This window comes from Calidris pugnax, unplaced genomic scaffold (assembly GCF_001431845.1).
Source record: "Calidris pugnax isolate Ruff unplaced genomic scaffold, ASM143184v1 scaffold28, whole genome shotgun sequence".
NCBI classification, from domain to species: Eukaryota; Metazoa; Chordata; class Aves; order Charadriiformes; family Scolopacidae; genus Calidris; species Calidris pugnax.
In genome coordinates this window covers 9,520,363-9,537,224 of record NW_015090842.1, presented here as the reverse complement: position 1 = coordinate 9,537,224, position 16,862 = coordinate 9,520,363, and the positions used below count along the sequence as shown (strand labels likewise).

Below are 16,862 nucleotides of genomic sequence, written 5' to 3'. Positions count from 1 at the left end.
GCGCAGAGACACACACCCCAGCCAGAAACACCCACACACCTGTGTGCATAAAGCTGTGCACGTGTGCACAGACAACACCGGCCAGCCCTTACACCTATAGAACCCTGTAGCCCCCCCCTCCTTCCCCCCTATATACAAGCACACCCCCCCCGGGGAAAGCCAGCAGCGTGCACAGACCAGCCTGGTGTGCACAGGCACACGTGTCACCACACACACAGACAGAGCAGCACCCACCAGCCCTCACATTTCCACCCCTCGAGCCCCTTGTGTAGAACTGCATTGCTGAAGACACTCAACACACAGCAGGGCTAACTAGGAGAATACAACTCAAGGCTAGCAAAGAGGAGAGGGCAGAGAGAGAGAAAGAGAGAGAGGAATAGTGAGAGCATCCGACGGGGCTGGAGTCCTCTGTGCATAATTTACATGGCACCGGCAGCGGCCGAGCCAGGGGCTGGCCCCGCTCGCCCTTCGGGAGCCGGAGCGAGTCGTGGCGGGCATCTCAGCTGACAAAACTTCAGTATTTTTATTTTTTATTTTTTTTTCCTCCTGCGTGTGGGTTTTTGTTGGTTTTTGTTGTTTTTTTTTTTAAAAAGAATCGCAGCCAAAATAAGACAGAACTGCAAAATCCCAAAGTGGCCGCTTTTACACTATTTATAAAAACATGAACAGTCACTAAAGGGCAGAGCGTGGCTCCCCGCACGGCCCCACTATACTTTCCCCGGGATTTTGGCCCGCTTGCGAGCGATGGCATCTTCCACTGCCTTCAGCTGCTTGAGGAGCTCCTCCCGTCGCGACAGGGTGCTGGACTTGCCCCCCTTGGCGCCCGTGGGGCCTGGCTCGGCTGCTTTGCCCGGTACGCTCGTCACTTTGCTGGAGCTCTTGGACTGAGGTGAGAGCTGGCGTTTCCTGGCAGGGAGAGAGAGGAGAGAGGGTTTTGAGAGGGTGCTCGCAGGCACCCACCGGGCTGGAAACAAACCCCTTCAGTACCTGCTCCAGGCTCCTAAGCACCGGTGGAAGAAAAATGGTTATCATAGAATCATAGAATTGCCCAGGCCAGAAGGGACCTCCAAAGGTCATCTAGTCCGACCTCCCCGCAGTCAGCAGGGACACCCCCAACTGGACCAGGATGCCCAGGGCCTCGTCGAGCCTCTCCTTGAATATCTCCAGGGAAGGGGCCTCAACCACCTCCCTGGGCAACCTGTTCCAGTGCTCCACCACCCTCACAGTGAAGAACCCTCTCCTCATCTCCAATCTAAATCTGTTCCCCGCCAGCTTGAAGCCATTTCCCCTCGTCCTGTCACTGCAGGCCTTTCTAAACAGGTTCTCCCCAGCCTTCCTGTAGGCTCCCTTCAGGTACTGAAAGGCTGCTATTACGTGTCCCCGGAGCCTCCTCTTCTCCAGGCTGAACAATGGCAGCTCCCTCAGCCTGTCCTCGTAGCAGAGGTGCTCCATCCCCCTGATCATCCTTGTGGCCCTCCTCTGGCCCTGCTCCATCAGGTCCATGTCCTTCTTATATTGAGGGCTCCAGACCTGCACACAATACTCCAGGTGAGGTCTCACCAGAGCAGAGTAAAGTGGCAGAATCACCTCTCTGGACCTGCTGGCAACGCAGCTTTTGGTGCAGCCCAGGATGGGATTGACCTTCTGGGCTGCAGCTGCACACTGCCTGCTCATGTCCAGCTTCTCATCCACCAGCACCCCCAAGTCCCTTTCCTCAGGGCTGCTTTCCAATACCTCACCCCCTAGTTTGTATTGGTGGCGAGGATTGTTCCGGCCCAGGTGCAGAACCTTGCATTTGCTCTTGTTGAACCTCATGAGGTTCACCTGGGCCCACCTCTCCAGCCTATGGTTCGAGACGCAAAGGCTGGGCTTGGAAAAATGACTGAAAGAGTCAAAGATCAGCTGCTCTGGGGGGGGATCCTGAAATTTAAACCACCACAACAGCAACCCCCAAGTTGTTGGCTGTTGTGAGCAGCGTGCTGGGGGATGCACGTGTGCAAGGGAGCTCACGGTCATAGAAGCAAAGAGGGGGGAGCATCACGGGTAAGTGCAGAGCAGCCCTGGAGGGAGAAGCCCCATGGTCTCAAATCCTGACAGCCCCCCCACCATGATGCTGCTGGGCCCCGTGGCATGGATCTGGCAGTTGTGGGGAGCTCTCAGACCCCAGTGATGTGCTCTGGTTCTGCTTTGCTGCAGTCTGAAGCCATTGCTGCAGGAGTGAAGCACAGCTGGGGGAATGGTCCCTCCCTGGGGAGGACAGGAGCCACTGGTCCCCATCGCTGGCAGCAGTGGCTGTCCCTGGACCAGGCTGTGACTGGAGATAAGCAGCCTGTGGGTCTTTCCACCACAGGCCACCACTTCCCCTTATGGTGGGATAAGTATGAGAAGATGGGGGAGCAGAATGGCATCAGGAGCCTGCTGGGGTTTTGCTGTGCTGCCAGCTCGGTGACAGTCTGAGCCCCAGCTGGCCCTAGTGACACACACCACTCGGGAAAGCCTGTGACACCTCTGCTGGCAGACATCAGCAGTGGGAGTCACCATCCCCTCTGCTAATGCCACCTGCACCCCTTCTTACTACACTTAAAAGAAGCAAGGCTTTTCAAGCATGACCCAAACAGCTCCAAGGAGTTCCAAACAGGACACAGACCTGTTCTTACTCCCCTAGAGAAACCCAATGTGTCCTTAACCACCCCCCCTGCCCGGGCACATCAAACCCACCACGTGCCACTGCCAAACCACACAGCAGCAGGCAGAAGAGGGTCAAGAACCAAGCACGTGGTCAACACCACCAGCCTGGGAAAGCTGAGGTTCCTCTTCCCTGCTAGAAAACAGGACCTCAGGGCCTGAAGAAGGACAGGGCTGTGGCAGACGGAGCTAGGTTTTGGTTTGGGAAGACTCTGACGCACAGAAATTGAGGCTCCCTCGTGCCCCAGGCTGGGGAGAGGGGATGACACGAGTCCTGCTGGCCAAGGAACACAGGGGTGCGGGACAGGGCTGCGTCTGTTTGCTCACCGAGATCCTCGGGGAGATGACACTAGAGAAATGCAAAGCAGGGCCGGGTGGCTACGGGCAAGGAGGCCGGAGGAAGCTCTAGGTGTGCCGCAGAAGCCTTTAGCCAAAGGGCTCTGAGTGGAGCACAGCCCAAAGCCCCTGGAGCCACACATCCAGTTCTGCAATGGGATATTCCCAGCACAGCAGCTCCCAGGGAATTGGACGGGAGCTGGTCACCCATCACCAGAGGGGATGGAAAGGGGCAAAGCCAGGGCTAGTCACCATTCAGCCTCATGCAGAGGCCACGTTTTAACAACTCACAGCAGCAAAGGGAGCAGCTGAGATTGGAGCATCTCCCTTATGAGGGGAGACTGAGAGAGCTGGGACTCTTTAGTCTGGAGAAGAGAAGGCTGAGGGGAGACCTTATCAATGCCTACAAGTATCTCAAGGGAGGGTTGAAGGAGGAGGGAACCAGACTCTTTTCAGTGGTTCCCAGTGAGAGGACGAGGGGCAACAGGCACAAGTTGGAACATAAGAGGTTCCACTCAAATATGAGGAGAAACTTCTTCACGGTGAGGGTGACAGAGCCCTGGAACAGGCTGCCCAGGGAGGTCGTGGAGTCCCCTTCTTTGGAGATCTTCAAGACCCGCCTGGATGCTGTCCTGAGTAACATGCTCTGACAAGCTCTAGGCAATCCTGCTTCAGCAGGGGAGTTGGACTAGATGATCTCTATGGTCCCTTCCAACTCTAAAATTCAGTGAAATTCAGTGAAATACACCAGGCTATGAAAGAAAGGGAACCAGGCACCTGAACCAGGTGCCAAAAGGAGGTGGGTAGCGGGGTGATGGGATTATACTTTCTTTCTCATTAGCACTGTGCAGCATTAGTGAGAGGCAGAGGCATTGGCATGATGGAGCTTGCACCTAACCCACTTGGCTCCTCTTGCTGGGACTGACCTCAAGAAAACCCCCAGGCTCCTGCTCAATTCTGAGCTGGAACAGCTTAGCCAGTGGCTTCCACCTGAACCCCTGAGCACCTCTGGCTCCCACCCAGGGAGCTTCGTGTCCTTCCTCTCACTGTGCCTCCATGACAACTGGAAACTACAGCCAGAGAGGCTCAGAGCTGCCCCGAGAGGAGGGATTGAACCACTGGAGAAGCAGAGAAGTGTGAGCCCCAGCTTGGCCCACAAGAGACCCATGAGAACAAGCAGGTACTGACCTGTCTGCCTGAGCAGGAGAAGGTTTCAGGTTCTGGCCCCTCTGTCGCTCTTGCTTGGGTGAAGAGAGTCTCCCAGTTGCCTTCCTGTCACGAGAGCCTATCGGGGAGAACCAAAGGTGAGATGTTCTCACTTGTCACCAAGGTACAGGTCACTACCCTGACTCCTGCACTGTCTCAGCAGTGTAAGGATGCTATCTTCATATTGACCACATCCCCCTCCAGCTGCTGGAACAAGGCTCCTCCACCCTACTTTTAGGCCATGCTTTGCTTGCAAACCTGAGAGGCAGGGCCAGCCCTCGCAGACCGAGTCAGTGCCCCATTATCCCCTGGCAGCTCACCCGGTTTGTGCACAACAGGCACAGCAGCACCCAAGCTGGCTCCCCACTGGCCAGATAACAGGGTGTACTGGCTTAAAGAGCACTGGGCGAGTGCAGCTCTGCTGCTTTCGGAGCCAGCTGGGGCCAATCCATGGGCAGCATCACCTCAGTGTTTGTTCAGCATGGACTGAACCATCATGCCCTGTCCCAACAGAGCTGCTGCGTGGTGGTGGGAAGCCCGCTGGGGCCCTGCAGCAGCATTATCAAGCTTTGCTGCAGTGGGTTTTCCAACCACTGCTGTCCCAGTGTGCAGAGAAGCAATTACAGCTGCAGATCTGATCACAGCAAGGTTACAGAACAGCTGCGACACTGGAGCGCAAGCTGCACGCCTAAGGGTGCTTCTTGCTCAGCCCCAATTCAGTCAAGGGTACCCTTGCCATGGCCAGATGAGGCTGAGTTGCCTTAAGGCCTCGTGTCCCATTTGCTACTGCTTAAAAATGCTTTACGATGTACAGACAACAAATAAAGTATATAATTACATCTAGGTATCTACAAAAAATCAGCACCGTTTGCTAGGTCGGCCCATTCATTTGTCTGCAGCTCAGCAGTAGTTGTGAACTAGATCCCAGTGAACTTCAACCTCACCCAGTCCCTTCCATGCTGCCTTTGCAGGAGTTGAATGCAACCGAGCTATTAGCACAGAAAATTTTTTCTGGCTGGCACCCAGAGTCAACAAGATACACCTACAGCCGAGACAACAGGGAAAACAACATCACGTGTCAACGCTGGCTTGTACGTCAAAACCAGGCACCCCTGGCTGGCAATTCCCCCCTACTTTGTTTTTCAGCAGCGACAGCAAAGGCTGGAGCGTGGCATTAAGGTTCCTCTGAAATGCAGCGTGCCAGCTGGGTTTTCCCAGGTGCTCACACTGCTGCTGAGGATTCAGACACGGGAGAACGCTTGGAAAGCCTGTGTCTTTCTAAACACACGGGGCAGATCAGATTGTGTCACACGCAAGTGGGGAAATCGTCTCATTGGCAGGACGGGTGATCTAGCCAATTATTGCATCCATCCTGGAGTCTTGGCAGCCCATGCTCCCTTTCTAAGCACTGCCACAGGCCTTTCTGCCAGGAGGACCGAGAACCATCCCAGAAATATAAGGCAGACAAGACCCCAGGATACCCCTATGACTTCCACAGCCACATCCAGTGACGTTACTAGAGACCAGGAGGCTGCTATGGGATGGACGTGTGTACCTACAGCAGAGATGAGCATGTTGTGATGTTGTGTCTTCAAAGTGAGGGCTTTTTTTTTTTTTTTTGCAGTGGACTTAGACATAGTGGAGCCAAGGTACTCGCAAGGTGCACCACAAGACAGCAAGGCAAGGCCAGGTTTGGCCTGCCCAGGGCTGACTTCACCTCCCTTACTTCACAAACTGGAGTGTCTCACCTCCGCCGTGTTTTTACAGCACGACAGCTAAATACGCCCGCGTTATCTGGTGGTAATCACACACTCTGAGGTTTTGGAAGGACACATGCCTACAATTAACCTCTCCAGCGAGTGGACTCTCGCAGCAGAGACTTTCACAGGACGTTTGTCACTGGAGCACTGCCTCCAGCAGCAAAGCAGAAACCCAGGCAGGCCAGGAGTCCCTGGGATGGCTGATGTCTTACCTCTGTCAGGTGACAGGTTGGCCCGTTTGGCCGGAGGAGAGGTCGGCCGGTCTTTGTCTGCTGGCTCGTATCTCTTCCTACTTCCTTTGTCAGCTGCCTGAAATGGAATTAAAACAGACAAGAGAGCTCAGCAGCCACTTCCCCCTCTGGGGAGGGAAGCAGGCAGAGATATTTCCTGTGACAGGTGCCCGTGATGCGCTGGCTCACTCATGCAAGCGCGACTCCTATTAAACTCTTTGTGCATTCCAGTCCCAACCATCACTGGCACCGTGTAATTCCCCTACCGCCGTGAGCAAACAGCAACATCTTCTGCCGCTGGGGCTAACGCTGCACCCTGCTTCACAGGCTATTTTCATAATTGCTAGAAATGGGAAAATAGCGGCGTTTTTTTTCCAGCAGCACCAAGGGTAGGAAATGTCAAGGAGGCAAGCGGAGCCGTGCCTTCTTCCAGTCTTCCAAGATCTGACCGTGCCAGCTGGTAGTTATGTGTAATTGTGTACTCCCCACAGAGCATGCTTCACAGCCTCGATAAAGGCACTTCACGTCATAGCACAGGGAAGTAAAGAAAACTGTGGCCTCAGACTGCAATGGGGAATTTGGACCGTCAGGAAAAAAAAAACAAAAACATTAACGCTTCAAAATCAGGAACCTGCCCACGTGACTGGGGCCAACACCCTGCTCCGGCACAAAACCCCACGAGGCTGAACTCTCCCACATGATCTGGATTGCAATCTCAGCCCAAGGCACCCGACTGGGGCGTCAAGGGGAAAGAGCCAGGCTCCCCATGGCTGGTGGCAGGCACCCCGGAGAGGCAATCACCAACTTTTACCTCCTGACTCAGTTAATGACTCGTCAGCAGTTGGCTCCGGAGCGGGCAGTGGGAGGAGAGCTTGCTCGGAAGCGTGCGGGGAACATGCTTTCAGTGGGCAAGGCCCCAGCCCATGTGGGACCGCGCCGCACACGCCTTCGCCTCCCTGCTCCGGCTCCAGCCTTCGAGAAAGCGGGGAAAGAGCCCTTGAAGCTGCAGCAGGAATGTGCCCCAGGGGAGCCGCCAACACAGTCCCAAACTCGAGCCACCACAGGGTGTGTGTGCTGCCAGACTGGTTCTGGCTGCCTCCCTTCCATCCCAGCTGCAGACCTACCCGGCTGAGCTCATCCCCACAGCCCAGAGCTCCCCTTCCTTCTGCCAGCCCGGAGCTCCAGTATCCATCCCATCTGCTCCTCGGACCCCCCCATGGAGGGAATGGCACTCACCCCCCTCTCACCTTATTCAAGAGCGTCAGTTTGATCTCTTTGTGAGCGCTGAAGCCCCCTTGCTGAGACTGGGGGGCTGATGGTTGCTGGCTCTGGAGGACCTGCTGCGATTTGCTCCCCTGGGTGGGCTTGGCTGATTTCAGGAGCTGAGCGGGCACATCCCGTTTCCGCTTCTCCTCTTTAGTGCTATCTTCTTTTTTTGACTTTCCTGTCGGAAACAGAGAGCAGACATAGTGACTTGTGACCCATTCCTTTCGCCTGTCCTGCCTTTGGAGGGCAGGGCAGGAGGATGCTGCTCCAGGGACTGAAAAAGCCCACACCAGTTAGCACCGCACATGGCCCCAAGGTGAAAAGACTCAGGAAACCAGAATTTCCACAGAGAGGACACTTAACATCAAAGACAAAGAACAAAAGGCTCTTGCCAGCAACTCTGCTACAGTCTAAAAAGAACAGTGGAAGAGCAACACAAAACTGGAGTTGTCCAGAAGATTTAGCATCACCTTGCAAGGGTGAAAGAGAAGGGGCATCAGGCAGAACTCCTGTGCAGGAAAAGGTGCCTTTACAGCCAAAGGCACACAGATGGAAGGATGTGCATGTGTTATCTCCATAGCCTTCCTCCTCCATGGTCTCACCCTCCCCAGCTGAAGCCTCTGGGCTCCCTTAGTCTACACCAGCCACGAGTGTCTGCCTCTGCTCAACAATTTTCCTGGAGCCCACAGCATCACCAAACAAGCCGTATCCGCATCTCTGCTCCCCTCTCTCTTTTCCCAGGACCCCTTTGGAGAAGAAAAAAAACCAAAACCAAGTACCTCTACCTTTCTTCTGCTGCGCTGGGGTCGGGGAGCGGGAGCTGGCTGAGGAAACAGGACTGGCCAAGTCTGCGTACATGTCTTCGGAGTCGGCGCTGCGTACGGAGCTGCTGCTAGAGGAGGCACTAGAGACAGAAGAAACGCTGCTCACGCTCAGGGACCTGCAAAGAGCCAACAGCCCGTTACAGTCACGAATGCAACAAGAACCAGTCAGTGATCATAGAATCATAGAATCATTCAGATTGGAAGAGACCCTTGGGATCATCGAGTCCAACCATCTACCCTACTCTACAAAGTCATCCCCTACACCATGTCCCTTAGCACTGCATCTAAACGGCCCTTAAACACAGCCAGGGATGGGGACTCCACCACCTCCCTGGGCAGCCTGTTCCAATGCCCTATCACTCTTTCAGTGAAAAATTCTTTCCTAATGTTCAATCTAAACCTCCCCTGTTGGAGCTTGAAGCCGTTCCCTCTCGTTCTGTCACTAATTACCTGTGAGAAGAGACCAGCACCAACATCTCTACTGTGTCCTTTCATGTAGTTGTAGAGAGTGATGAGGTCTCCCCTCAGCCTCCTCTTCCTCATACTAAACAGTCCCAACTCCCTCAGCCGCTCCTCATCTGATTTGTTTTCCAGCCCCCTCACCAGCTTCGTTGCCCTTCTCTGCACTCGCTCCAGCACCTCAATATCTCTCTTGTATTGAGGTGCCCAAAACTTTGTTTTGATTCCCCCCGAGTGGCTGGGATGTCAGAAAGCTGCTAAGGCTGGCAAGGACCAGGAAGAGATAAAGACCGTGTCTCCTGGGGTGCAGATATGAAAAGTCCCAAACATACTAGATGCAAGTCCAGAAAGTACTGTTTATTTACAAACAGGATAAAGGCAACATGTAAACAGGTCACTGTTTCCCTACGGAAAAAAAAAGTGAAAGCAGGGTGTGCGCTAACAGGTCAATGTTATGGCTCAGGTCAGGGGTTCCCTGACAATGCTTTTGTTTTTTGGCACACATTTACTCATGGAGGCTTTAAAACCCCTGGATTCCTACAGTCCACAGCTCCTGCACAGCTCCCCAGGGTACAGGAGAGCCCAGCTGCCTGTTTTGAGGATGCACATACTGTCACGACCGATGATGACAGGGAAGATGGCTATCGTCTAATAGTGTCTATAAGATGGTTATCTCCTAATGGATTCACAACATTTAAAATGTCAGACAATCATTATATTAATTTCAGGAAGGCTTTCTACTTAGAAACGTATCAGACAAAAACACAGGGCTAAGCACCAGACTTCCCTTCAGGGACACGCCAGCACCGTAGCTTCGCTATACTGAAGCGGCTTCAAAAACCTCAGCGGGCACCACAGCCCCTGCCACGTACAACCAGGCACATGGCAACCACATGAATATTCAGGTAGCCTCTCCAGCAGGTTCTGCAGGCTACACCGACTCCTGCGCTCCCTGCCAGCAAGGTCCAAGCTCACTGGCTGGAAGGTGGCTCGTGTACAACCGAACAGGCTGCGGCAGCGTCAGCACAGACTAGCCCTGGAGCGAGCTGCTAAATCTCTACCCGCTAGAATCCCAACAGAGATGAGTTTTAAGAGGTCACATGGACTGTTGCAACGGCCACAGGATGAACCAGAAACCCCTTCTTCTGGAAAACTCCTGTAACAGCAGGAAGCACAGCCCCACTGCCACACGAGCAACAACCCACGTGAAGTTTTTCCCCATCTTCTCCTCTCAAGCCCCGTATGTCAAGGCAGCGAAGAGCCAGCGTGCCCGAGAGCTCTCTGAACCTCTTGCATCACCCCTGCCTGATCTGATGAATGCGACAAGCATGTAGTAAACAAGTTTGTATTTCCGTAAAATAACGCGGACATTGAACTTCGGGGTTTCACAGAGTTCAGAGATGTGAATTAACTGCTGGTCAGAGCCAAGTCCTACTTAATCCTCTAGTTTTATACACTATTGGTTGACTGTATCACAGGGAAGTGTCACATTTCAAGGCTGTCTGTGAGGTTTCAGGGATTCCCGTGTGCAAACGGATGCAAAAAAAAAACCCAACCCCTAATAAAGGGCTTGAAAGAGGTTTATTTCATGACTCTAACTGGAGGGAGTTAGCTGTGTACAAAACCCACACATATAACTCTTCACTTGGGGCTAAACACAAGGAGAACTGGCCGTGCAACTTTACCAGCAAAGTAAAAATATCATTAGCTGTGCCTTTTAGGTATTTTCTGACCTACCTTCTCCTGACAGGCCAAGCATCTTCCCTAAGACATTCAGTGGCCAGAGGCAGTAAAGTTTTAGAAGAGCAAAGCTCTGAAGCCTGAAACTGTTAGCTGGTGAAAAAATTATGATGTGAGATCACCCTGGCCATAAGGAGATGTTTAGGTCATAATTTAGGTTAAAATGGGCAGTTCTGCTTGAATCAGCCACAAGGACACTACCAACTCATGATCCAGGACCCAGTATCCGTAACACCACACAAAGAAACCATCTTGTTTCATGTCCTAGTTACCTACAGCTTCTGATACACGAAGCTAGAGAGAGCTTTCGCCGCATGAAACCACAGCAGTTAAGAACAGTTATAATCTCCCCCTATTTCAACAAAGGTAGGAAGGGTTGAGGCTGTACCTGGATTTCCTGGACCCAGACGGGGAGTGGGAGACTGAGGCAGACGATGATCTGGAATGAGATCTGGAGAGAGACCGAGACAAGGACCTAGACCGGGAACTGGAACCACTGTAGCTGCTGGCGCTGCCGCTGATGCTGCCGCTGATAGTCCGCCTGCAAGAGAGCAAACAACATCCTCACCTCGCTGTGCTCTGCCGTGAAACAGGCTTACAAAAAACCGTTTCGGGACAGTTTGAGCATCACGCTGTTGTCCTGTATTGTATACAACATTGGTGCTTCTTCACCTTGCATTCCTGGTCCCGAGGAAGTATCTGTTCCTGAACAGTAGACATTTTACGTGAGACTAACGAAAGCCAGGGAAAGAATGAGCTAAAGCACCTTAATCCTGTACCAATACCCGGAGCAAATGCTTCCTACAAAGGACAATTGCTAACTGCAGAACACAGTGGGACTGCCTCATGTTTCAGGCTATACGAATGATCATACTCATTTTTTGTGACTAACACACCAAGATAGAGCTGTTTTGTCATTTGCACAGCAGGGAGAGCGTAGGGCAGTGGGGTTTGTGTGGGTATAAGCATGAAAAAACCCCAACAAACCTCAAGATTGGAATAAAGAATAAGAGGAAGAGGTTAAAGACATCCAAGATTGCTATTGTTACTCTTGCTCTTCATGTGAAATGGAAACCAGAACTGATGGAGTTTCTAGGGAAAAGAAACTTACGATCGGTTTCCACCTATAGAGACATAACTGCTCAGCCCAGGCCTTTAGCTACAGGGAAGAAACCAGAAATGTAAAGCCATGCAAAATTAAGAACTGACTCCGGATGCTTCTGAAAACCTGAATGGAACACAGACTTATAGCTATCTTCAAAACACCCTGGCAAAAAGCATCATTCAACGATCCAAGAAAACCATAAATGCCCTCCTGCAGGCATAGAACATTCTCGGTCTCCTTGTGTGCTCATAAAGCAGGCATTTCTAGTAAATACATTTCTTATGCACCAAACTACTGCTTCTATAGACCAGACTCATAGGTACTGTACTGCTATTTCAAAACTTGTAATGCAAGAAGATGCACAATGAATTTCAGCTGTGCTTAGCTGACTCCACATCGCCCCAAGAACAGGCAATGCTACCTGCATTTATCCCGCAACACTTTTAAATACAGTACAATGGATTAAGTTTAATAAACATATTAAAATACAGACAAGTGCTCTGTGTCTGAAAAGCATCAGAAGCTTCTCTCATTTCCAATGCAAAGGAGGAGAAAAAAGCAAGAACAGTTAGGAGGACAGATAGAAAGAGTCACTTGAAACATTCCAAGTAGTCGCACAGGATGAAGCCAGGAAGAGAAAGCAGAGCAGAGAAACCAGCAAGCTGTGTACTGGGGGAGTTTTTCCTCTCCTCCAGTGGTACTGCTGGATGCTGACCAGCCCCTGGGACCACACAGAAATATTCCCTCCATACTGGCACACCGTTAGAGTAAAAAGGGTCCAAAACCATCACCTCGACCCTCCAAGACGTCAGATCTGCTCTCTGGACCAAACACACCTCTGCTTCCTTGCTGCGTGGCCTCCACAACCAGCAGCTCTCAAACATGTCCTTTTTAGCACTGCAGACCCCAGCTTTTGACACATTTCATGTATTCCACCTACTCCATACCCCAACCAGCCTTCAGAGGCAGGAGCCACTTGCTGTGGCAAATCACCACCATTCACCCACAACTCCTTCCCCCTCTTCCCATTTCCTTCCTGCGCCAGGAAACAGATTTCTCCTTTAATACTGGAGAGTCCTTGTAGTTAAACCTCCCAGTAGAGAAACCCAGGATTTGCTCTATCTTCCAGGAGATCAAGCCTCACTCCACCCCACAGCTTTCTTACCTCCTGGGTGGAGTCCTCGTCTGACGTTCCTTCCTTCTCGCCTCTCGATTATCCCCTGGTTTGGCTGGCTCTGGGGCAGCTGTTGTAATTTTAGTGAGCGGCTGAGGGACTGGAAGGGCAGCTAGTTTCTTCATGGATTTTTCACTACAAAAATCAGAATTTTCACAGGCTTGATCAAACTCAATATATACAGAACACAGACATTCTTAAAAGCCATGGAATGCATTCATGTTTGTTGTTGACTAGATATTATACAGATATAATTACTGCAGCTATAGACATATGGCTATTTCACAAAAGCTCTCTCAATCAACACGGATTCCCCTAAAGGGATCTGTTTCCCATGTTCTAAATCAAGTCACCTTTTCAGAGACAAGTTACTACACAACAGCCCATTTTGGAGAACGAAGCAGACTGTCTGGAATCGTTGTTTCTTATCCACTTGATTCTGTGCATTTTTATCCAGAACGCACACACCTACTCAAAATCTGCCAGTCAGGCTTCAGAACCAAACGCACACAGTTTGTGCCAAAACGTTCTTTTCCCTCCCAGGGATTGGCAGGGTGCAAAAGAGCCCGTGTGTGCAAATGTCCCGTGTCCTGTCCCTCGGCTGCAGAACACTTGATGGGTAACACCACCACAGGGGATAGTGACCAAAATTTCTGTGACTTTATCTAGTGCCCACTACGCCAAACAGGCATCACTTTGGCTCTTCAGCACTGCTCGTTTCTGGGCTCAGAGCACTCCAACCTCTGCTCTAATAGCTGGTTACTGCTCAACATCCCCAGCACCGATGTCACGCCTACTATTAACTGGGGAGGAGGTGGCTGTGCCTGCATACAAAAATAGAGACTGTTAACTCCTCTCCTCTTGTGCTTAAGAATATCTGTATTCATCCCCTGCAGAACACAGGATTAAGTGCGTGCAGTGTTACGCAGTGAAAACAATCCCCATGCTGGTGCAGGCTGCTGGCTGGTGCCCTCTTACCAAACCAGCACCTGGAAGGGTGTAAAGACATGGCTGCAGGCAGAGAGCGTGTCCTTAAAGGGCTGAACCCTCTGAGTTCAGAAGATACACACAAAAAAAACCAAACCCAGGTCACTAAAGTACAAAAAGTGTGGCAAAGGGGACTGTCCCACGTTCTGGAGAATTCAGGGGGATTCCCAAGGTGTAATTTATTTGCAGGTCACCTTAAAAGAGGTGTCATCACTACGGTGTTGTGTCACCCTCCAACATATCCTTAATTTATGATGTATTACAGCAGTTTGTGAAATAGCAACTTCAAGTGTTTAAAAGAGCAGAGGTGCTGGCACAATCTGCCAAACCAAAAGCATCACAGCTGTTTTAATTTGTCTCCAATATTAAAAGTAGATGAGGCCAAACCTTTTCTTTATTCTAAGGCTATACATTAACAAAAGCTACAGCAGAGGAATGAATTGAACTTTCTTACAGCTCCTGTATAAACACATCTGTGAACACAGAATGTTTCAATAGTAAATCATGCATGTGTTCAAAACACTCATATATACACGATGGGGGTCTCAACGTGGCACTCAGGGACATGGTTTAGTGGTGGACTTGGCAGTGGTTAGGTTAACAGTTGGACTCAATGACCTTAAGGGCCTTTTGCAACCTGAATGATTCTATATAATACTTTGGAACACCTGTACAGCTCAACTTGGATTTAATAAGTGAAAATGTCATCATTTAATTAAATATGCAAAGCTAAGCACTCTTCTACACAGCTGTATTTTGCATCTTCCATTTCTTCCTTAAAATGTCAACCAGGTCAGGAGGGTCTGACTCAGGAATTGGGCTACTGTATGGAGCCTCTTCTGCACCACGTTATCAACATGGAGATGAAGCCTTACCCTTTACCAGCAGGTGGTAATAACTCTCCTTTGGCCTTCGCAAGCGGCTTGTGTGGAGACGGTGTTGGAGAAGGAGAGGGTGAAGATGAGAAAGACCGTGATCTAGAAAAGAAGGACACATCACTCAGGTCAGTCTCTGGGACTGCACAAGGCTTTCCTGGCCACCACTCCCTCCTTTGGCTAGTGAACACATCCCAGGAACTAGCCCCTGTGGGTCTGAGCTCATCCTAGTTTTACATTTGGACTCCGCTCAACAAAACCAACTACTGTGACCAGATCAGTGGTAGACATGGAAAACAAAAGGGAAAAAGTAGGATTGGCTGCAAGAGTCACACTCTCTCAGGTATTCCACACCAACACCTGAGGCTTTCTCCATACTCTCTGTATTCTCTCCTTAGGGAGAATATGTCTACAGGGAAGTAAGTAGGATTTTGACTTGCAAGTTCAGCCCAGTTTGTTTCAACTTGCTTTATGTAACTCCGAGTGCAGTCCACAATCCTCTGACCAGCAGCAAAAAAAATCTTGGGAGAAAGTCAATAAATCCTAACTGGGTATCTGTGATTTCCGTGGCACAAAGAGAAAAATCAAGCAGAGTGTATCAAAGCCAACAGATCAAAGGGCAAGAGCTGTTTCCTAAGATCAGGAATGACCAAAGCCCTGTACACAGCACACCAGGTGCTGCTGTTCAAGTGATTCACCCCACTGCCAAGACTGGAAGTACCCTTCTTGCCACCTTGTACTTCAGAGAGCCAGCCACCTCGGTGACCGGCTTTCTGAAGAACAGTTAGGAGTTTGGGTGTTCCTCACCCTCCTGCCTCCAGAGAGAGGAATGTTAATCAAAGTGTGTCACCTATGCTTGGCATTGTCCTGCAAGGAACAAAGCCGGAAATGGGGTGGATGGGGAAACGTCAGCCTGCTCCCCAGAAACATGTATGCACCTGTATTGAGATAACTCCCACCTGAGCCTTTCCGAGGAGAAACCACCGCCAGAAGTGACACTGCGTGATCCACTCTGGGTATCTGTGCGATTCCAGCTCTGAAGATGTTCCTATCTAGGGAGCCTGTTCTCCTACTATGCATATTCCAGACTTGGGAAACTGTCTGCAGGGGCCAGGAAGTGGCAGAGTAATAAACATGCCTCGGTTTAATCAGCATGTGACACTGAATTGCTACTTTGAAGTGTCAGGACTATCACAAGACATAACTGCATGGACTGCTTTAATAAAGAAATGTGATTTGCCTCTTTAAATAGAAATTCCAGTGCAACGGAAAATAGATGCCAGTAACTTCTTCCAATCATAAAATGCAAATGATGGCAACGTTAATCTCAGCCAGGCTCCTACAACCGCTCAGCTACCACAGGCATGGGAAACAGCTGAGCCACAACAGCCCAGTGGGTGGGGGTACTGGGGAGAGAAGGGGGTGGCTGACATCTCTGCTTCATTCAACGACCAAACCAGCAGGCTGTCGTGCAGTCTTTCCCCTCGCTCAAGAAGGTGGTTTGAATGTTTTATTTCAAGAGTTGGCTGTTTGCTTTCAAGTAGCCACAAAAGCAGCTGTTAGCATGTGTTTGGAAAACAATAAACCATTACTTTCAAATCCAAGGGGATATTACCTGGACCTGCTGCCTGAGAAAGAGCTGTGTCTTGAAGAGCGACTAGAGTAAGAGCTGTAAGAAGATGATCTGGAACGAGATCGTGAGGAACCTGAACCAGAATAGGTGGATGAACGAGAAGAGGACCTGAAAGAAAAACAATAAAATTCAGCACCTCTCAAGAAATCCTCTGAGACCAAGGTTGTGTTTCCAGCACGCTCTTCCCAAGTTCTCAAACACTGCTCCAAAAATTACCTGCTGTCTTCTCAGTGGCCTGTGAGGACTACAGCCTCTCCTCAGTCCCCCTTTTTCTTTTAGAGAGGATCCCATTGTTGCTACTCCCTTAGTGCACTTGAACAGGCCTCTGCTCCTTTAGCTAACGACTTCCCATCCCTTTCAAGAACTCCTTCCATACAATTTTATGCAATTTTATACAATTTTAATTTAATTATCAGACAATCCCCTGATAGGTTGAGTCACACAGGTATGAGAAAATAGAAAAATCTCGGGTGCAGTGATCCCAACAAGAAAAGCTATCTGCTTCAGGAGGGCTTTGGTTTTTAGATCCATATCTTCAATTTAGCGTGTTCCTCATTCCTCTCTGATACTTCCCCCCCCCCC

At 50.6% G+C, this 16,862-nt stretch overlaps 1 protein-coding gene across 9 annotated transcripts in view; it reads right to left on the bottom strand.

Moving 5' to 3' along the window:
* Positions 1 to 517: 517 nt before the first annotated feature.
* The window catches only part of ZC3H18 (zinc finger CCCH-type containing 18), a 49,959-nt gene continuing 33,614 nt past the window's right edge, over positions 518 to 16,862 (bottom strand). For 5 of the 9 annotated variants that reach the window (XM_014942535.1, XM_014942538.1, XM_014942540.1 and 2 more), the window contains 10 exons: positions 16,263 to 16,388; positions 14,648 to 14,749; positions 12,777 to 12,920; positions 11,179 to 11,211; positions 10,895 to 11,047; positions 8,263 to 8,423; positions 7,465 to 7,661; positions 6,200 to 6,296; positions 4,210 to 4,306; positions 518 to 906 (listed from right to left, as the gene is read on the bottom strand). In XM_014942535.1, the coding sequence (XP_014798021.1) occupies positions 708 to 906; positions 4,210 to 4,306; positions 6,200 to 6,296; positions 7,465 to 7,661; positions 8,263 to 8,423; positions 10,895 to 11,047; positions 11,179 to 11,211; positions 12,777 to 12,920; positions 14,648 to 14,749; positions 16,263 to 16,388 (1,309 nt within the window). In that variant the 3' untranslated portion in view covers positions 518 to 707. The remainder of the gene's footprint in view (positions 907 to 4,209; positions 4,307 to 6,199; positions 6,297 to 7,464; positions 7,662 to 8,262; positions 8,424 to 10,894; positions 11,048 to 11,178; positions 11,212 to 12,776; positions 12,921 to 14,647; positions 14,750 to 16,262; positions 16,389 to 16,862) is intronic. The other 4 variants (XM_014942539.1, XM_014942542.1, XM_014942544.1 and 1 more) reach the window with 2 other exon arrangements.